The sequence below is a fragment of the Nyctibius grandis genome, chromosome 4 (assembly GCF_013368605.1).
Source record: "Nyctibius grandis isolate bNycGra1 chromosome 4, bNycGra1.pri, whole genome shotgun sequence".
NCBI classification, from domain to species: domain Eukaryota; kingdom Metazoa; phylum Chordata; class Aves; order Nyctibiiformes; family Nyctibiidae; genus Nyctibius; species Nyctibius grandis.
Genome location: NC_090661.1, coordinates 39405654 through 39425981, shown reverse-complemented (window position 1 = coordinate 39425981; position 20328 = coordinate 39405654). Strand labels below are relative to the sequence as shown.

Sequence of the window (20328 nt, the reverse complement as noted above, 5' to 3'; positions counted from 1 at the left end):
TGAAGGCAGTAGTAACAATTTACTTCATGATGCTGTCTGTTGGAAGGGCTATTTTTAGACTGGAAGAATCTAAAATACTAGGAGAGAAAATAATTAACTTTATACATTTGTGCACTTGCAAGTATGTCTCAAGTTATAGAGATTCACAAGAGGCATAGAATGTGGTTTCTTATTTTATGTAGCATAAGCAGAAATGCTTCAGGGAATATGTTAGTGAGGTGCTTTGATGTAACTTTTGATCAATGTTCAGAATTTACTTTCTGAATTGACAAAGCTGAATACAAGTGAATGTGTTTAAGTGATACTGATTTGCCTCATGAATGCATCACTCAAGACACAGTCCCACTTTTTTAGTTTGTCTACAGCTATTAATAATTTAACAGATGCAACTGCATTTTTATTATAATTTTTATAAAATAATTTTATATTGGGCTTTTTTATTTTAAAAAGGTGAACTACTGTCTTTTGAGAACATGGCTAATTATTGGTCTCTCTAGCTACTGCTATAAGGGTTTAATGTGTTTAAGACTTTCAGCAAGCTTTGAAAGAATTTTATTTCACATAGGGTAAAGGCTTAAGGAAATTGAAAAAGCTATAGAGTTATTACTGCCACTACTGTAGTTCAAGTTTGAGGCCGTTCTGTTCACATCTTAAATAACAAATTTCAATGTTGTCTCAAGACCTTGAGAAACACATTGATACGTTTAAACCAGGCAATTTACAGTAAGGACAGCAGATGTATTTTCTTATTTGCTGCACCATTTAAGTGGTTTTATTAATGAGTATTTATGGATGACTCTAACAGGGTAATTACAGGATAGCCTTCATGGACTAGGCAGCAGACAAGCCAATGCTCATGGTGATTTTTGGCTCTAAACTATGCAGTGTGAAGAAGCTATTAACAGCAAATTTACAAGCAGTGAGGCTTAGAATAATAGATTATATTAATACTGTGTATTAGAGAACAGAAAAAATCAAGGAAATGCTCTACTATACATACAATATCAGATTAGACATAGGAGCTTTCCTTTCAGGATGGGAATTGTCTAGTTTAGGGGTATGTAAAGCAGAGAATAAGAAAGAAACTCCAAAAAGTCATAACCAAGCCAAAATGTTTAAAAAGGCAAATGCAAAAATGCGTTTAACTTGCACAGTAATAAATTTCATACAAGAAAAATAAGAATTGTTTAGTTATGTGTTGAAATTCAAGTTGTTAGTCCTGGTGTTTAGCGAGTCTTCTGTTTCTTGGTATGAATTTAAATTTGAATGGGGAGAGGTGGAGGAATGGGCAATTTAGTAGAAATTTTGTGGGTTTTTTCTCTTACTTAATCGCCTCATTTTAAAGTGCTTGCACTTTCTAGAGTAGTCAGCACAGTAAAAATGGCTGTGACATAAATGTTAAGAATAGAGAATTTGATCAGAAGAAAGTGCTGACGCCAAGTAAGAGGGCAGTTAAGTAGAATAATAGAATTATTTCTGAGTAATAGGTACATAATTTCTGTGTATTTTTAGAGTCCATTCAAGCTTTCACTATAAGCTTATGTAAACATTACTTAGATTGAAATTTGCAAATCAAATTTCATTTGCAAATCTGTTTAGTGCTAGGCCCTTAGACACTATGTGTGGCATTATATAATTGGTCTGATTAAGTGTTAGGCCCTGAGCCTTCAATACTTAAGTAATGCTAAAGTAGAATATTGGTGAGGGTGAAAATTATGTATTATATAAAACTGACAGCAAAAGACAGAAGATCTCTAGCTCACTGTTTTGTACTACAACAGTAAATTGATGTATTGATGCTTGTAATGGAATTTATAAATCCTCCAGTAAATCTAAGATCGCTCAGTTATCATATGGGAATGTAGTCACGTATAGGAGTGTAGCACAGCTTTCAGTGCTCTGCCTTTCTGTACTTGCAGGCAGATAAGGTAATTTGGATTGAAGAGGTGGACTGCGAGTTGAGGGAAGGAGCTGGGAGGACCACAGGGCTCAAAGGTGTGATTCTATGTCTCCTCAGTGGTTCGGAGTCTAACCGGCCAGCTGCCAGTGGCATGGTGCAGAGGCTAGTACTGGAGCTGATCCTAGTTCATGTCTTTGTCTATGACCAAGACAATGGGATGTGCTGTGCTTCCCTCAGGTTTGCAGGTGATACCAAATTGGAGGAAAGGAGTCGATACGCAGGGAGGGAGATAGAACTTTTAATAAGCTGAGTCTATATGGGAGAATGGGACAACAGGAAATTAATGATGTTCAGCCAAGACCAACGCAAAGTCCTGCACCTGGGCTGGAATAATTCACTGCTCAGGCTAGGGGCTGGCTGGTTGATGACACCAAACTGGGAGGAGTGGCTGACACACCGGAAGGCTGCGCAGCCATTCAGAGAGACCTGGACAGGCTGGAGAGTTGGGCGGGGAGAAATTTAATGAAATATAACAAGGGCAAGTGTAGAGTCCTGCATCTGGGCAAGAACAACCCCATGTATGAGTACAAGTTGGGGACAGACCTGTTGGAGAGCAGCGTAGGGGAAAGGGACCTGGGGGTCCTAGTGGACAGCAGGATGACCATGAGCCAGCAATGTGCCCTTGTGGCCAAGAAGGCCAATGGCATCCTGGGGTGTATTAGAAGGGGTGTGGTTAGCAGGTCAAGAGAGGTTCTCCTCCCCCTCTACTCTGCCCTGGTGAGGCCGCATCTGGAATATTGTGTCCAGTTCTGGGCCCCTCAGTTCAAGAAGGACGGAGCTGCTAGAGAGAGTCCAGCACAGAGCCACGAAGATGATTAAGGGGGTGGAACATCTCCCTTATGAGGAGAGGCTGAGGGAGCTGTGTCTCTTTAGCTTGGAGAAGAGGAGACTGAGGGGTGACCTCATTAATGTTTATAAATATGTAAAGGGCAAGTGTCATGAGGATGGAGCCAGGCTCTTCTCAGTGACATCCCTTGACAGGACAAGGGGCAATGGGTGCAAGCTGGAACACAGGAGGTTCCACATAAATATGAGGAAAAACTTCTTTACAGTGAGGGTAACTGAACACTGGAACAGGCTGCCCAGAGAGGTTGTGGAGTCTCCTTCTCTGGAGACACTCAAAACCTGCCTGGAGGCGGTCCTGTGTGATATGGTCTAGGTAATCCTGCTCCGGCAGGGGGATTGGAGTAGATGATCTTTCGAGGTCCCTTCCAATCCCTGACATTCTGTGATTCTGTGAGTCGGGAGCAGCCTCGTGCGAAAGACAGGCTGGACAGGGGTCCGTGGACCACCCTTGCAGCAGAGAAGACAAACTGTATGTTGAGCTCCATTAGCAGGAGCGTGCCTGCAGATCAGCAGGAGTGATCATTCTCCTCTACTGGGCATATGGGACTGCATCTGGAAACCTGTTTTCAGCCTCCTAGTGTAAGGCATGTACTGTTAAACTTCAGAGTCTAGCACAAGTCAGCTAAAGTATTCAGGAAGCTGTAGCATGTGACAGGAGGAGGGACTGAGGAAACTGGTGTTGTTTAGAAAAGATTGAAAAAGACAAGGCTGGGGGAGGGATCTAATTGCAGCCTTCCACTTCTTAAATGTTTCCAGGTTGTAGAGAAGGTAGAACTAGATTATTCTTAGAATTATATGGTAGAATACTAGGAGGCAAAGGTGACAAGTCTCTATCGGGGAAATCCAAATTGGTTAAAAGGGAAAAGAAAAAAAAATTAAAATCACTATGGGAAGGTGAAGTTTTGCACTTAGTTTTACTTTGTTGTGCCAGGGGAGTTTTAGATTGGGTATTAGGAAAAAATTCTTCACCGAAAACGTTGTCAAGCATTGGAAGAGGCTGCCCGTGGAAGTGGTGGAGTCACCATCCCTGGAGGTATTTAAAAGACATGTAGATGTGGTGCTTAGGGACATGGTTTAGTGGTGGACTTGGCAGTGCTAGGTTAACGGTTGAACCTGGTGATCTTAAAGGTCTTTTCCAACCAAAACAATTGTATGATTCTATGTTTTTGCCGTTAAGCAATGTCACTGAATATTAATTTTTGCCCTGCTTTGAGCAGGGATTTGACTAGATGACCTTGAGAGGTCTGTTCCAATTCTGTCACTCTGAGTTGTATAAAGGAGCAGGTGGCAGGGGAGGAACTCCAGCATGTTTAGACAAAGTAATCCCAGTCTGTCATGAAATCAGAAATGTTTTTGGATTCTGAGTGCTGTGTACAGCAGAAGCTTCTTTAAAGCTTCATAATAGAATTGGAACAAGCGAAAAAAATAAGTGTTTCTGGAGGAAGAGCGAACTATTAAATCTAGGTTAAATCTCTTTGTGAACATGCTGGGTGCTTCCCAAGGCTGTCACTTATCAGTGGACATTTTTCTCCTGAAGATTGGGTTTGGCGATATATCTTAGTTCTGAACTAACTTTGCTTTTAATAACAATTACATTACAAAGAACTAGGATGCTGGTAAATGCAAGGCATTTAGTGAGAGCGGGAAGCTTCTATCAAGATAAAACTAAACTGATTTTGTTTTTGCTCCTGATAAGTATTACCAAAAGTATTGCTGCTCAGTCATAAGTTTGTTGATTAGCTTTTCCAAAATTTAGCAGTGAAGTATGACAAGATTGTAACAGTATCATGCTGTGAGGGAAATTGCATTTGATTTTAACCTTCCCAGATTAAACTCCCTCATGAGGAAATTCCACAGTAAAGTCTTATTTATTAAAGTTGATATTTGAAGCTTACTTTACTTTTCAATGATGGCTGTTAAGTATTCATTCTGTAACTGTTGGTTGGACATGGTTATATTTGGTGTTTCTGTACCTTAGCAGAGAATGGGCGGACCTTATATGTTTTGCTTTAGGTTGAGTGTTGCAACAGTTGTATGAAAGTGAACACAAATTACCCATTTTTTCATGATTTCTGCAGCAAGCATGCTGAGCCTTCTTGCTAGATTACTGTAGGCACAAAAAGTAAGTAGTCTCATTTAGGGACTCCCATTTTAAAGAAGGCAGAATAATTATTTTCATCTGGTCTTTTTTAATTCTTCTAATGTCTGGCTGGAAGAAACCAAATGCATTTTCCACATCAATCATGTTTCCAAAGAGTTTCTTGTAAAGCATGTAGCATGGTATAGGTTATCCACCCTGTTACCTCCAATGCACTGCAAAGGACTGAAAAAAATCGGTCATATGACAATAAAGTCATGAGACAAGAAAGCTGTACTGTCAGATTTCAATTTGCAAGTTGTGCGTCTCTTTAGAGGTGGTTGAATTTAGAGATCATAACTTCAAATATGTGCTTTTAGAAAACTTGCTGGAATCTGTTGCATTTTTTCACATCTTAACAGTCTTGCCAGGTACCAAATTTGCCTGATCATATGCTGGCTGGTCTACCCCTCATTTCTTACCACAGAGAAGCTATAAATCAGTCAGAAGAATTAAGGATACAGGGAGATGTAATGAGAGGTTTATCCATGTTAAAATAAATCCCTCTCTTTGCATTGTGCAATGAATACACAGTGACAACAGTAGGAATAAATCTGCAAGGTGTTACAGTGGTGCTTGTAGTATCAGTTCTCTTTATGTTCAGACACTGTTTTTGTGTAATGAGACATTCAGTGAAGTGCAGGTTGTTGGGCTTTTTGCATTTCTTCAGACCCAGAGTTTTCTTAGCTTTTTTTTTTCTACTCAGTTCAAAGTGATCATACTGTATTTCTCCTGGTTTGAGGAACTATTTGTCCTCCAGATACTACCATGGATTAGGGCTTTTTTTGCACTGTTGTAGCATTGTGTTTTTCCTCCCCTGATATGACTTTTTGTGGAAATAACTCTTTTTTAATTTGATTGCATAGTACTGATGTCCTTTGTACGACCTCCCACCAAGAGAGCAGGTAGATCCATTCCATTATAGTTCTCATACCAACAGTCACAGCATGACTGTAAGCTAAGGGGGCACACCTGCTGGCACAAGTTCAAACTATTGAGTGTCCTAGTTGTATAACTTTTGCTAGATAGTGAAACTATTTTAAATATTTAAGTTTCTTGATTTCTGAGATCTCTACATTCTTCATGTTTCATGCCTGTTCTTTTTCCTTGTTTTTTTTTCCCTCTTTTCAAGACCTTTCAAACTGTTGCATTTACCTGCTTAAAAATATCTTTAGTTTTAACCTTTCAAGGTAGAGGAAATAAAGATCTGAGGAACAACTTGGTTTTTTTTCCTTCCACCTGGTTTTAATTTGGCTATAAATATAAATGTGTTACTCATACACACAATTTGCAAAAGAAAATAATTGATTTTCCCCTCTCAAAGACTGATATTAGTGTACTGTACCCAGGAATACTATGGATATTGCTTTAAAGAAAATACTCTTTCCTCTCTGTGTGAATTTCCTTTACCTTATCCTTTGTGTACTGTCAATTCATTTATACTTTCACTGGCTGTTTTCTGGTAGGAAATTGATCCAATTCGGTCATGGAAAACACATACTTCCAGACAAATCATTTATAGTTATCTACTTGGGCAGATAAAATGCAATTGTTCAGATATTTTAAGAAAAAAGCAAGCAGTAGTGCTTTCAACGGAAATGGTTTTATTTCTGGTTTGGTGGTTTTTTTGTGTTGGTTTGGGGTTTTTTGTTGTTTTCTTTTGCTAAGCAGATGCATGGGCTAGATTTGTGGGTAATTTGTGTTTAACAGTTATGGTACATTTTATATTTTTCTGAGGGAGAAGTTCTGTCTTTTTCTATTTTTCCATGAAGTGTGCCACAGCAGACCAAGCTTAGATGAGATAGTGTTCAAACACTAATCTGCTGATCTGTTTCAAACTAGGATTTAGTATGCCTTCCCTGTCCATAACTGAGAGGACCTGAGTTGCTATTTCAGCTGGCCCTATGTAGTGATGACTAATAACCCTTCAAAAGGCCAACTCAGCTCGTAAAACATGGATATTGATGTCTTCTTTTGAAGGTCTTGAGGTGTACACTTCACTAATTATCTCCTGATTCTGTCATTGAACCTCTAAAAAAACCCAAAGTCTTATATTTTAGTCTATATATTGCAAGTATTGAAAATAGTGGCTAATCTCTTGCCCTGTGAAGGAGGAGAAGGACTTTTGTGGTTGCATCTTATTGGAGGAGGGAGATAGTCACTGTTTTTAATCTTTCAGGAAAAAATGACATATCAGTAAAATCTGCTAGACAGTATCAAAATTGTCTTTGGCAGTTGAAAGAACTGTATGCTGTAGCACTTGAGTGCTATACTACTGAATGGCTCCTATTTGTCTTAAATTGAATGGTGACCACTAATGTATAGTATAAAAATAACTTTTTGAAAGTTCCAACTTCATTTTTTAATCAGTTCTTTGGGTTTCTGTTTAACTTATTTACTGTATCAGTGATATTTTTGGTTTTGGGGGTCTGTATAATTTAAATGATTTTTTTTGTCCTTGTTTGGTTTGGGGTTTTTTTTTTTTTTTGAGGTCTTTGTGATTTGATAGTAATTGGTACTTGGTAGAGGGAAATTGGAATGTAGTAGCTTCTATTGTTGGCATTTACAGCTGATGGACAAAATTAGTGCAATCTGTACAGACTTGTTGAATAACACTTCAGTATTGATCTGGGACCCAAAATGAAACTCGAAAATGTTTGCAAACTGAAATCGCTTTTCTCTTTTGGCTTCACTTCACATTTCAGCTATGACTTTAGATCTGGCCTCTTAATGTATCACTTAAACTGTCAAAAATTATTTCATGGCCTTTCACTCTGTTAGTTTTCCTTCACTGCTCTGTGACCATTTTGATAGGATCACAGGGCTTAGAAGTCTGTTAACCTGAAAAGTACTTTCATTGCAAGCCAAGCTAAAGAGAAAAAAAAAAATTGTGGAGTTTGTGTTTTTTTGGTTGGTTGGTTGTTTTTTTTGTTTTACACAAAGTACAAAGAGGAGCAACATAGTGACAGCAGTATGTATAATAATAAAAGTATAAGAGACTTTATCTGCTTAGGTGGCTTTAGTACTCTTGCCCGTGGGCTGTTTCCTGTGTTCTGTTTTTCTTTGGAAACAGCTGTCTTCTCAGGCAGGTCAAACATAGACACATCCCAACTGAACTATTGGCAAACTGTTAGTCTGCTGAGGAGCGAACAGTGAATCCTGTCAGATGTAGAATGCGAAAATATTACTGTGAAACATACTCACATTATGTGGTATTTAACAACCCTGTTTGATAAAAATGTAAAGTAAATTATGATCTTAATGTTTAGTAAAGACACTGCTAGTGATCATTGCAGTTACTGGAAACAGGTTTTTTTTCAGTTGTACCTAATAACATGTCTCTAAAGGTGGTAATGAGTTTCTGTCTTTTGAGGGGATTGGTGTAGAATATTAACAGTTGTTTTCATTTGTGTTTATGAAATGTAATGAAGAGGATGTTGTCCTTCATAACACAGTACTGTGTGTACAGTACAGTAGAAAATACAAGATTAGTGAACAGCAGTCAACTGCAAAGGCCTCTTGCTATCGGGATCTATAACACGCAAAGAAATAACATTGACTCGCTCATTTTTTGTGCTCTAAAATAAATTAATGAAGAAAACTCCTCTTGTAACCCTGGCAGTATAAATTAGTTTTTGGAGTAGTTTTCAGAGGAAAAATTTTCACAAAGGAAAAGCTACTATAAACAGTAAAATGTTACTGCAAATTAAAAATTAATACTACATTAGCATAGTAAATCATTAAAAGGTTTTTATGATACTATTTTCTATTTAAAATCAGTAAGAGTTATTTCTAGATTCTATTTTTTTGAGACATTTCTGTGTCTGCAGGGTATCTGTTTTTCTCATTAAGCATGAGTCATCAATTGTACCTTAAACCTGTTTCCAAGTTTTTCTTTGGTTTGAAATTTCATGTGTTAAGTAATAGCCAGGAGCACATTCAGGTTGGGTTTTCACAGCTGACAGATAAAATCTGAAGCTGATTTTTATTTAATTGAGTTATGAATATAGAGAAGAGCATAGTCATCCATATTACTGGGAAGAAAATTTGGGGCCTATAAGAGCTATCTGGAGTATATTCCTGTAAGAAGTACGCCTATGAAATAGCAGTAATTAACCTTGTAGCATAAGGAGCTTTGCATTTTAAGATACACAAATCAATAGGCCTCCTTCAAATGGAAAAGAATGCAAACTGAAAAAAGAGCTGGTAAGAAAAAAAGCTGGTGGCATGCACTTGAGATGTTTAGTCTTACCTTTGTATGCATGCTCACAGATGTACCCAAATGTTGCATGGTGAATTGTAAGGGAAACTCTGTCCTTTGATGTCTTTTTAGTTGTGTTTTTCTGCCTGGAAATTACCAATTTCAGTGAAACCCTTTAGGAAATGGAAATAGCAGGTTGGCGGAATACCAGTTTGATCACTTGCTCCTCATTATATTACATCATATTAAATACTGAAGATTAAATGTACTAGATTAAACTAGATTAAATCTACACCTAATCACATTAAATCTAGTAGATTTAATGAACTTGCTGAAAATCTTTGAAGTGAGTAAAATCCTTAAAGAGAACTGCAAACAATTTCTTTGAGGTTTCTTATAGCTAGTTATGGGGAAGCACAAATACGGACACAGGAGAGTTTGACCTTTGGAAGAAGGAGCAGGCCACTCAGGAGGACTACAGGGATGTCGTGAGGCTATGCAGGGAGAAAATCAGAAGGGCCAAAGCCCAACTAGAACTTAATCTGGCTACTGCCATAAAAAAAACAACTAAAAAATGTTTCTATAAATACATTAGCAACAAAAGGAGGGCAAGGAGAATCTCCATCCTTTATTAGATGCAAGGTGAAACATAGTGACAAAGGATGAGGAAAAGGCTGAGGTGCTTAATGCCTTCTTTGCCACAGTCTTTAATAGTAAGACCAGTTGTTCTCCAGGTACCCAGCCCCCTGAGCTGGAGGACAGGGACGGGGAGCAGAATGAAGCCCCCATAATCCAAGGGGAAATGGTTAATGACCTGCTATACCACTTAGACACACACAAGTCTATGGGGCCGGATTGGATCCACCCAAGGGTACTAAGACAGCTGGCAGAAGGGATCGCCAAGCCACTTTCCATCATTTATCAGCAGTCCTGGCTAACCGATGAGGTCCCAGGTGACTGGAAGTTAGCAAGTGTGACACTCATCTGCAAGAAGGGCCGAAAAGAAGATCCAGGGAACTATAGGCCTGTCAGTCTGACCTTGGCGCCGGGGAAGGTTATGGAGCAAATCATCTTGAGTGCCATCATGCAGCATGTACAGGACAACCAGGCGATCAGACCGAGTCAGCATGGGTTTATGAAAGGCAGGTCCTGCTTGAAAACCTGATCTTCTGTGACAAGGTGGCCTGCTTAGTGGATGAGGGAAAGGCTGTGGATGTTGCCTACCTAGACTTTAAAGCCTTTGACACCATTTCCCACAGCATTCTCCTGGAGAAACTGGCTGCTCATGGCTTGGATGGGCATACACATTGCTGGGTAAAAAACTGTCTGGATGGCCAAGCCCAAAGAGTTGTGGTAAATGGAGTTAAATCCAGTTGCTGACCAGTCACAAGTGGTGTGACTCTGGTCTGGTCTGCCGAGCAGACCTGCCTTTTTGGAAAGCGTTCTGCCTCCCTGCGGCTCGGGTTGAAGGGCTTATTACCAGGAAACTTCCTAGCCTTGTACAGCCCTCAGGTTATTATCAGCTCGTGCTTTGTCATGTGGGTACAAAGAAAGTCACGCTGAGAAGCCCAAGGGCGGTCAAAAGAGACTTCAGGGCCTCGGGGAGATTTGTAAAGGGATCGGGAGCACACGTAATATTCTCTGTCCTCCCGGTTGTAGGGAATGACACGGAAAGAAACAGGCAGGCGCAACTTAGCAATACCTGGCTCCGAGGCTAGCGTCACAGGCGGAATTGGGGATTTTTTCAATCATGGCATGGTCTACGTGGCAGCAGGCCTGCTGGGGCCAGATGAGATTCACCGATCTCAATGGGGGAAAAGTATTTTAGCTCACGAGTTAGCGGGGCTGATTGAAAGAGCTTCAAGCTAGGTTTGAAGGGGGGAAGGGATGAAATCAGTCTCAGTAGTGATAAGGCATGGGATGGCATGACAATGTTTGAGGGACGGTGTGCTAGCGAGAGCTTTCAGTCTGCTCCTCGAGGTCCTGAGTACGCTGGAGTGCATTTGAAACGTTTGTACACTAATGCAGGCAGTGTGAGGAATAAACAGGAGGAACTAGAAGCCTTGGCTCAGTCCCAGAGGCTGCTTAAGGAACCAGTTAGTAAGGTCCCCTGGGAATCTACTTTTGAGGGTGTGGGTGTCCATAAATGTTCAGAAATGCTTATCACTTTTGAAGAGCCATTACTGAAGAGCACAGGAGCGGGTAACACCAATGTGTCGCAAGTTAAGCAAGAGGGACAGAAGGCTGTGTTGGCTGACTGGGAATCTCCTCGGGGAACTTAGGCAGCAAACGTAAGTGTATGGGCTTTGGAAAGGGATCTGGGGGTTGTGGTTGATGATAAGCTCAACAGGAGTTGACCTTCATCCCTGGAAAGGTGATGGAACAACTTGTTCTTGGTGCTGTCTCTAGGCACATCAAGGATAGGGGGATCATTAGGGGCACTTAGCATGGCTTCACCAAGGGGAAGTCATGCTTAACCAACTTGATAGCCTTTTATGAGGACATAACCAGGTGGATAGATGATGGTAAAGCTGTGGATGTGGTCTATCTCGATTTCAGTAAAGCGTTTGACACGGTCTCCTGTGGAGGCTTGGTTAAGTGAGAGTGGGCATGATTTCATGCCACTGAGCAGTCTGAGCAATCCAGGCTTTGAGCAAGAGTTAGGCCCAGAGCGAGTCACCTTGGACTCTCCTTGAACACTGCAAAAATGCAACAAAACAAGAACTTGGCAGTTGTAACAAACAGATAAGAGAAACAGGAAAAGGGGAGGGGGTGCTCATCGCTCTGTGTATCTAAATTTATAGACCAATCATATATGCTACTAGTACGCGTGGACAGCAAGGCTTTACCAATGGAAACGCGGGCTTTGGTGCGTGATCAGCGTGCTCTCTGCTTAGAGTCTATATATATCCTTTACGTGTAATCATTAAACGGAGAACTTCCATACTCATACTGGGATTGTGTCGTCAATCCGGAACCGTCGCCCAGCACCCAGGAGCCGCGCCCTCAACTTCCCCTTTTCTTCAGACTCCCATAGCATCGTTGCAGCTAAACTGAGGAAGTGTGGTCTGGATGATCGGGTAGTGAGGTGGATTGTGAACTGGCTGAAGGAAAGAAGCCAGAGAGTGGTGGTCAATGGGACAGAGTCCAGTTGGAGGCCTGTGTCTAGCGGAGTCCCTCAAGGGTCGGTACTGGGACCAGTACTATTCAATATATTCATTAATGACTTGGGTGAGGGAACAGAGTGCACTGTCAGCAAGTTCACTGATGACACAAAACTGGGAGGAGTGGCTGACACACCAGAAGGCTGTGCTGCCATTCAGAGAGACCTAGACAGGCTGGAGAGTTGGGCAGGGAGAAATTTAACGAAATATAACAAGGGTAAGTGTAGAGTCCTGCATCTGAGCAAGAACAACCCCATGTACCAGTACAAGTTGGGGGCAGACCTGTTGGAGAGCAGCGTAGGGGAAAGGGACCTGGGGGTCCTAGTGGACAACAGGATGACCATGAGCCAGCAATGTGCCCTTGTGGCCAAGAAGGCCAATGGCATCCTGGGGTGTATTAGAAGGGGTGTGGTTAGCAGGTCGAGAGAGGTTCTCCTCCCCCTCTACTCTGCCCTGGTGAGGCCGCATCTGGAATATTGTGTCCAGTTCTGGGCCCCTCAGTTCAAGAAGGACAGGGAACTGCTAGAGAGATTCCAGCGCAGAGCCACGAAGATGATTAAGGGAGTGGAACATCTCCCTTATGAGGAGAGGCTGAGGGAGCTGTGTCTCTTTAGCTTGGAGAAGAGGAGACTGAGGGGTGACCTCATTAATGTTTATAAATATGTAAAGGGTAAGTGTCATGAGGATGGAGCCAGGCTCTTCTCAGTGACATCCCTTGACAGGACAAGGGGCAATGGGTGCAAGCTGGAACACAGGAGGTTCCACATAAATATGAGGAAAAACTTCTTTACAGTGAGGGTGACTGAACACTGGAACAGGCTGCCCAGAGAGGTTGTGGAGTCTCCTTCTCTGGAGACATTCAAAACCTGCCTGGATGCGTTCCTGTGTGATATGGTCTAGGCAATCCTGCTCCAGCAGGGGGATTGGACTAGATGATCTTTCGAGGTCCTTTCCCATCCCTGTCATTCTGTGATTCTGTGATTCTCTGTGATTCTGTGAACGTGCCCTGGTGGCCCACCTCCTGGGATGCATTAGGCACAGTATAGCTAGCCGGTTGAAAGATGGGATTGACCCACTGTACTCCGCACTGGTGCAGCCTCACCTCACGTACTATGTGCAGCTTTGGGCTCCACAGTGTGAACAGGATATAAGAATATTGGAATGTGTCCAAAGGAGGGCAGCAAAGATGGTGAAAGGACTAGCGGGCATGTCCTTGTGAGGCGCAGCTGAGGACACTGGGTTTGTTCAGCGTAGAGGAGAGGAGACTGAGGGGTGACCTCATTACTGACTGCAGCTTCCTCAGGACAGGGAGTGGAGAGGGAGGTGCTGATCTCTTGTCTCTGGGGTCCAGTGATAGGACGCGAAGGAATTACTTGAAGCTGCGTCAAGGGAAATTCAGATTGGATATCACGAAAAAGTTCTTCACTGAGAGGGTGGTCAAGCAGTGGAATAAGCTTATCCCAGGAAACAGTCATGGCCCCAATCCTGTTGGTATTCAAGAAGCAACTGGACAATGTTGTTAGATATCAAACATTGGGACTGGCTGGCCAGCAAAGTGGTTGAGTCACCATCCCTTCAGGTATCTAAAAGATGTGTATATGTGGTGCTTAGGCACATGGTTTAGTGGTGGACCTAGCAGTGCTGGGTTAACTGTTGGACTTGGTGATCTTAAAAAGTCCTTTCCAATCAAAATGAGTCTATGGTTCTGTGAGTCTGTCTATGGTTCTGTGAGTCTGTCTATGGTTCTGTGAGTCTATGGTTCTGTGAGTCTATGGTTCTGTGAGTCTATGGTTCTGTGAGTCTATGATATATGAGGTAGAGTTGTGGTGAATGGAGTTAAATCTAGTCGGCGACTGGTCAGAAGTGGTGTTCCCCAGGGCTCAGTATTGGGGCCAGTTCTCTTTAATGTCTTTATCAATGATCTGGACGAGGGCATCGCGTGCACCCTCGGTAGATTCGCAGACGACACCAAGTTGGGCGGGAGCGTTAATCTACTTGAGGGTAGGAAGGCTCTGCAGAGGGATCTGGACAGGCTGGATCGATGGGCCGAAGCCAACCATATGAGGTTCAAGAAGGCCAAGTGTCGGGTCCTGCACTTGGGGCGCAACAACCCCATGCAACGCTACAGGCTGGGGGAAGAGTGGCTGGAAAGCTGCCTGGTGGAAAAGGTCCTGGGGGTGTTGGTTGATGGCCGACTGAATATGAGCCAGCAGTGTGCCCAGGTGGCCAAGAAGGCCAACAGCATCCTGGCTTCTATCAGAAATAGTGTGGCCAGCAGGACTAAGGAAGTGGTTGTCCTTTTGTACTTGGCACTGGTGAGGCTGCATCTCGAACACTGTGTTCAGTTTTGGGCCCCTCACTCCAAGAAAGACATTGAGGTGCTGGAGCGAGTCCAAAGAAGGGCAACGAAGCTGGTGAAGGGTCTGGAGCACAAGTCTTATGAGGTGCAGCTGAGGGAACTGGGGTTCTTTCGCCTGGAGAAAAAGCAGCTGAAGGGAGACCTTATCGCTCTTTACAGCTACCTGAAAGGTGGTTGTAGCGAGGTGGGTGTTTGTCTCCTTTCCCAAGTAACAAGCAATAGGATGAGAGGAAACGGCCTTAAGTTGTGCCAGGGGAGGTTGAGACTGGCGATTAGGAAAAATTTCTTCACCGAATGGGTTATTAAGCACTGGAATAGGCTGCCCAGGGAAGCCGGGCCTGGCCGGCGGGCGTGCCTGTGATGCGCTCTGGCGCCTGTGACACCACAGGGGACGTGTCACCGTGGGGAGGTTACCAGGGGTGGCAGCAGGCAGCGCTACCCCAGTACGGCCTGGGCCAGCGGTGAGTGCGTACACGGGGGGAGGCTGGACCGGACGAGGGCCGGGGCACAAACGCGGCCCTCCCCAGGTGGTGGGTCCTCGCCCTGCATCGAGGGCTCAGCCGCTCGTGGAAGTGCCCTGAGCAGGGCACAGTGCCGCCGCCCTGGGGCTGGGGGCACCCCAGCTGCCAGCTCCCTCCCTCCCAGCCCCACTGAACCCCTTCTCTGTCTTGTCCCGCAGGCCATGTCTGCCATAAAATTCCTCACTATGGCTGTGCAAAGCATCATCCAGCTCCCGCTGATGTGCGGTGATGAGATGGATGAGGCCACGCGTGAGTTCATGCAGCAGCGTGCGGAGCAGCTGAGCCAGGAGATGACTCGGCTGCTGCAGGAGGTGAAGCAGGGGAGCCAGGAGCAGAGGAGCCTGGAACTGAGGAGCCAGGAGCAGAACGCCTTTGTCTGGGGAGCCCTGCTCTTTACTGCCTTGCAGATGTGGCAGTTCTGGGCCGTTGCTGGAGTCCTGGTCCTGCTCTTTGGGTTCTGCAGGCGGCTCAGGAAAAGGAGCCCTGAGCCAGACAGCAGCAGCAAGGAGGAGGAGAGCTCCAGCGGCAACAGGGAGCAGGTGGAGAAGGAAGAGGAAGAAGACGACAATGATGCAGACGACACGGGAAGGTTTCTTGAGCAGCACATACAGTGGCCATTTCAGAACCTGGCCACAGAGTGCCAGGAGGTGAAGGACCTGGTAGCCAACTTCATCCTTATCTCCGGATGCATGTTGTCAAAGAGTTTCCTCCTGGTGCTGCAACCAGCCATCGAGGTGGGCAGGGCATTTGAGGGTTGGAGTCCCCGTGAGAAAGACATCATCTACCGCGTGCTCGTGCCCCTGAAGCCCCCCCGTGGGCACACTTTCCACCTGGAGCTGGACACTGTGGGGGAGAGGCCGGCGAGGAACTTCTGTGTCCGCGTGGAGTTGGTGTGCACCTGCACGAGGGAGAAGCTGGCAGGGGAGATCCTGTGCTTCCTCCACCACCCCGAGGAGGAGCTGAGGAGGAATCAGGACCCCAGCCTCCTACACACCCTCTGCACCGGCTCCTACCTGGATGTGCAGAAAACTGCTGACTGGTTCAGTTGGTTGGTGAAAGCTGCCTGGCCAGCTTTGCCCCTGTCGTCCAAATGCTCTCTAAAGATGCTGCCCTCCAGCCGCTCCTGCAAATTCCAGGTGATAAAAAGCAACAATGAAAGCCTCACCATTGAGATGATGTTTGGGGTGCAGCAAGGTGACTCGGACATTTTTGCGAGCAGCCAGACTACAGAGGCCACCTGCACCCCAAGCACGATGTGGTCAGAGAGCTACGCTGTGGCAGAGGTGAAGTTCTTCAGGCATGTGGCCAGGCAGGCCCCACACGACAGCTTCCACCTCAAATGCCTGCAGCTCTGCGCCCGCATCCTAATGGGCACAGGCTTTCCCACCTCTGCCTTGAAGACAGTGGTGATGCGCCTCCTGACCACCAGACCCCTGTCAGACTGGCGCAGGAGGGATTTCCTGCCGAGGCTGGAGGAGATCATGCAGCACCTACGCAGCTGTGTGAAGGAGGGACGACTCGACCACTTCTTCTTTGGCAATGAGAGGGTGCCTGAGGAGATTATCTTGCCCCCGCACTTCCGAACGGCCAAACCGCTCAACCTCTTCCAGCACATGGCGCAGGATCCCATCGCCCACACCAGGGCACTGTGTGAGTTCGTGGAGGTGCGAAATCGGCTCACAAGACTGCTGATGTATGGACACTGAAAGAGGTCTTCATGCACAGAGCTGGGTTTGCGGGGCTCACAGCTGAAAGCAGACGACCACCTCAAACCACAGGGGAAAAAGAGGGGAGAATGCAGCACACAGAAAGGGAAGGGAAAACCCTGCGCAGCAGCCCTCTGCCAAGCGCTGCAGTGTTCTCTCCTCGACAGTCTCAGCGCAGCAGCTAGTGATGACCATGGAGGCTAAAAGATGACTTTCGTCCTACTTGCCCTTCGCACTGTCAACGGCCATGGTGGCGATTTTGCAAGGACCCAGGAATTCTTGCTGGCAGTTCCGTCTGGGCAGGGACCAAGCAAGAAACACCGCTGATGTGCCCCCGTGTGTTTACTGGGGTCTGGATGGAGAATCTACCCAGCCTAGACACTCCTTGGGGTGCTGGTGCCGCAAAACTGATCACGCTGGACACGGAGAACACACTGCTCTATCGGCAGTGGGGATTGCTGCCGCATCCTTCCTCCACAAAGAGCAAGAGCACTCTCTGCAGAGTTCCACCCGATGCAGCTGAAGAGGCCGTCGCAAGGAAGCCTGTGACAGTGACTCCCGTTACCTCCTGGACAGCGACCACAACCCCCACTCCATTCTCTCTGGGAGCTTTACTGTGTACAAAGTTGCCAATAAATGGCATGTTTAAACAAATGCTGCGTCTGTGAGTGTCTGTGCATCACTTTATTGGGGAACGCGGGCATAGGGTGCTGACAGCTCAGCTGCCACAGAGTCAGGGAGTGTTGTGCAGAAGAGCTGCTGCAGTGGGCTCTGGTTTCATGATTCACTGGGCTTTGGCTTCGCAGGGGTTGTGGGTTAATCCCAGTAGGAAGTTTGGCGTTACCCAGCTGCTCAATCACTTGCCCCCAGTGGGATGGTGGAGAGAATCTGAAGGGTAAAAGTGGGAAAACCCATGGGCTGAGCTAAGACAGTTTTGTAGGTAAAGCAAGAGCCACATGCCCAAGCAAGGCAAAATAAAGAATTCGTTCACTACTCCTCTGGTCTGCCGAACAGACCTGCCTTTTTGGAAAGCGTTCTGCCTCCCTGCAGCTCGGGTTGAAGGGCTTATTACCAGGAAACTTCCTAGCCTTGTACAGCCCTCAGATTATTATCAGCTCGTGCTTTGTCATGTGGGTACAAAGAAAGTCACGCTGAGAAGCCCAAGGGCGGTCAAAAGAGGCTTCAGGGCCTCGGGGAGATTTGTAAAGGAATTGAGAGCACACGTAGTATTCTCCTCTGTCCTCCCGGTTGTAGGGAATGACACGGAAAGAAACAGGCAGGCGCAACTTAGCAATACCTGGCTCCGAGGCTAGCGTCACAGGCGGAATTGGGGATTTTTTCAATCATGGCATGGTCTACGTGGCAGCAGGCCTGCTGGGGCCAGATGAGATTCACCGATCTCAATGGGGGAAAAGTATTTTAGCTCACGAGTTAGCGGGGCTGATTGAAAGAGCTTCAAGCTAGGTTTGAAGGGGGGAAGGGATGAAATCAGTCTCAGTAGTGATAAGGCATGGGATGGCATGACAATGTTTGAGGGACGGTGTGCTAGCGAGAGCTTTCAGTCTGCTCCTCGAGGTCCTGAGTACGCTGGAGTGCATTTGAAACGTTTGTACACTAATGCAGGCAGTGTGAGGAATAAACAGGAGGAACTAGAAGCCTTGGCTCAGTCCCAGAGGCTGCTTAAGGAACCAGTTAGTAAGGTCCCCTGGGAATCTACTTTTGAGGGTGTGGGTGTCCATAAATGTTCAGAAATGCTTATCACTTTTGAAGAGCCATTACTGAAGAGCACAGGAGCGGGTAACACCAATGTGTCGCAAGTTAAGCAAGAGGGACAGAAGGCTGTGTTGGCTGACTGGGAATCTCCTCGGGGAACTTAGGCAGCAAACGTAAGTGTATGGGCTTTGGAAAGGGATCTGGGGGTTGTGGTTGATGATAAGCTCAACAGGAGTTGACAACATGCCCTGGTGGCCAAAAGGGCCAGCCATCTCCTGGGGTGCATTAGGCACAGTATAGCTAGCTGGTTGAAAGACGGGATTGACCCACTGTACAGCGCACTGGTGCAGCCTCACCTCAAGTACTGTGTGCAGCTTTGGGCTCCACAGTGTGAACAGGATATAAGAATATTGGAATGTGTCCAAAGGAGGGCAGCAAAGATGGTGAAAGGACTAGCGGGCATGTCCTTGTGAGGCGCAGCTGAGGACACTGGGTTTGTTCAGCGTAGAGGAGAGGAGACTGAGGGGTGACCTCATTACTGACTGCAGCTTCCTCAGGACAGGGAGTGGAGAGGGAGGTGCTGATCTCTTGTCTCTGGGGTCCAGTGATAGGACGCGAAGGAATTACTTGAAGCTGCGTCAAGGGAAGTTCAGATTGGATATCACGAAAAAGTTCTTCACTGAGAGGGTGGTCAAGCAGTGGAACAAGCTTATCCCAGGAAACAGTCATGGCCCCAATCCTGTTGGTATTCAAGAAGCAACTGGACAATGTTGTTAGATATCAAACATTGGGACTGGCTGGCCAGCAAAGTGGTTGAGTCACCATCCCTTCAGGTATCTAAAAGATGTGTATATGTGGTGCTTAGGCACATGGTTTAGTGGTGGACCTAGCAGTGCTGGGTTAACTGTTGGACTTGGTGATCTTAAAAAGTCCTTTCCAATCAAAATGAGTCTATGGTTCTGTGAGTCTATGATATATGAGGTAGAGTTGTGGTGAATGGAGTTAAATCTAGTCGGCGACTGGTCAGAAGTGGTGTTCCCCAGGGCTCAGTATTGGGGCCAGTTCTCTTTAATGTCTTTATCAATGATCTGGACGAGGGCATCGCGTGCACCCTCGGTAGATTCGCAGACGACACCAAGTTGGGCGGGAGCGTTAATCTACTTGAGGGTAGGAAGGCTCTGCAGAGGGATCTGGACAGGCTGGATCGATGGGCCGAAGCCAACCATATGAGGTTCAAGAAGGCCAAGTGTCGGGTCCTGCACTTGGGGCGCAACAACCCCATGCAACGCTACAGGCTGGGGGAAGAGTGGCTGGAAAGCTGCCTGGTGGAAAAGGTCCTGGGGGTGTTGGTTGATGGCCGACTGAATATGAGCCAGCAGTGTGCCCAGGTGGCCAAGAAGGCCAACAGCATCCTGGCTTCTATCAGAAATAGTGTGGCCAGCAGGACTAAGGAAGTGGTTGTCCTTTTGTACTTGGCACTGGTGAGGCTGCATCTCGAACACTGTGTTCAGTTTTGGGCCCCTCACTCCAAGAAAGACATTGAGGTGCTGGAGCGAGTCCAAAGAAGGGCAACGAAGCTGGTGAAGGGTCTGGAGCACAAGTCTTATGAGGTGCAGCTGAGGGAACTGGGGTTCTTTCGCCTGGAGAAAAAGCAGCTGAAGGGAGACCTTATCGCTCTTTACAGCTACCTGAAAGGTGGTTGTAGCGAGGTGGGTGTTTGT

At 45.6% G+C, this 20328-nt stretch overlaps 1 protein-coding gene across 5 annotated transcripts in view; it reads left to right on the top strand.

Moving 5' to 3' along the window:
- Positions 1-20328, top strand: part of STXBP6 (syntaxin binding protein 6) — a 161886-nt gene that overhangs the window by 78265 nt on the left and 63293 nt on the right. Inside the window, exon 2 of one of the 5 annotated variants that reach the window (XM_068398395.1) lies at positions 15347-17047. The exons of the other annotated variants lie outside the window; for them this stretch is intronic. Within the exon in view, the coding sequence (XP_068254496.1) occupies positions 15350-16894 (1545 nt within the window). The 5' untranslated portion in view covers positions 15347-15349 and the 3' untranslated portion in view covers positions 16895-17047. Of the gene's footprint in view, positions 1-15346; positions 17048-20328 lie in introns of those variants that run through there. 5 annotated transcript variants of the gene reach the window in all.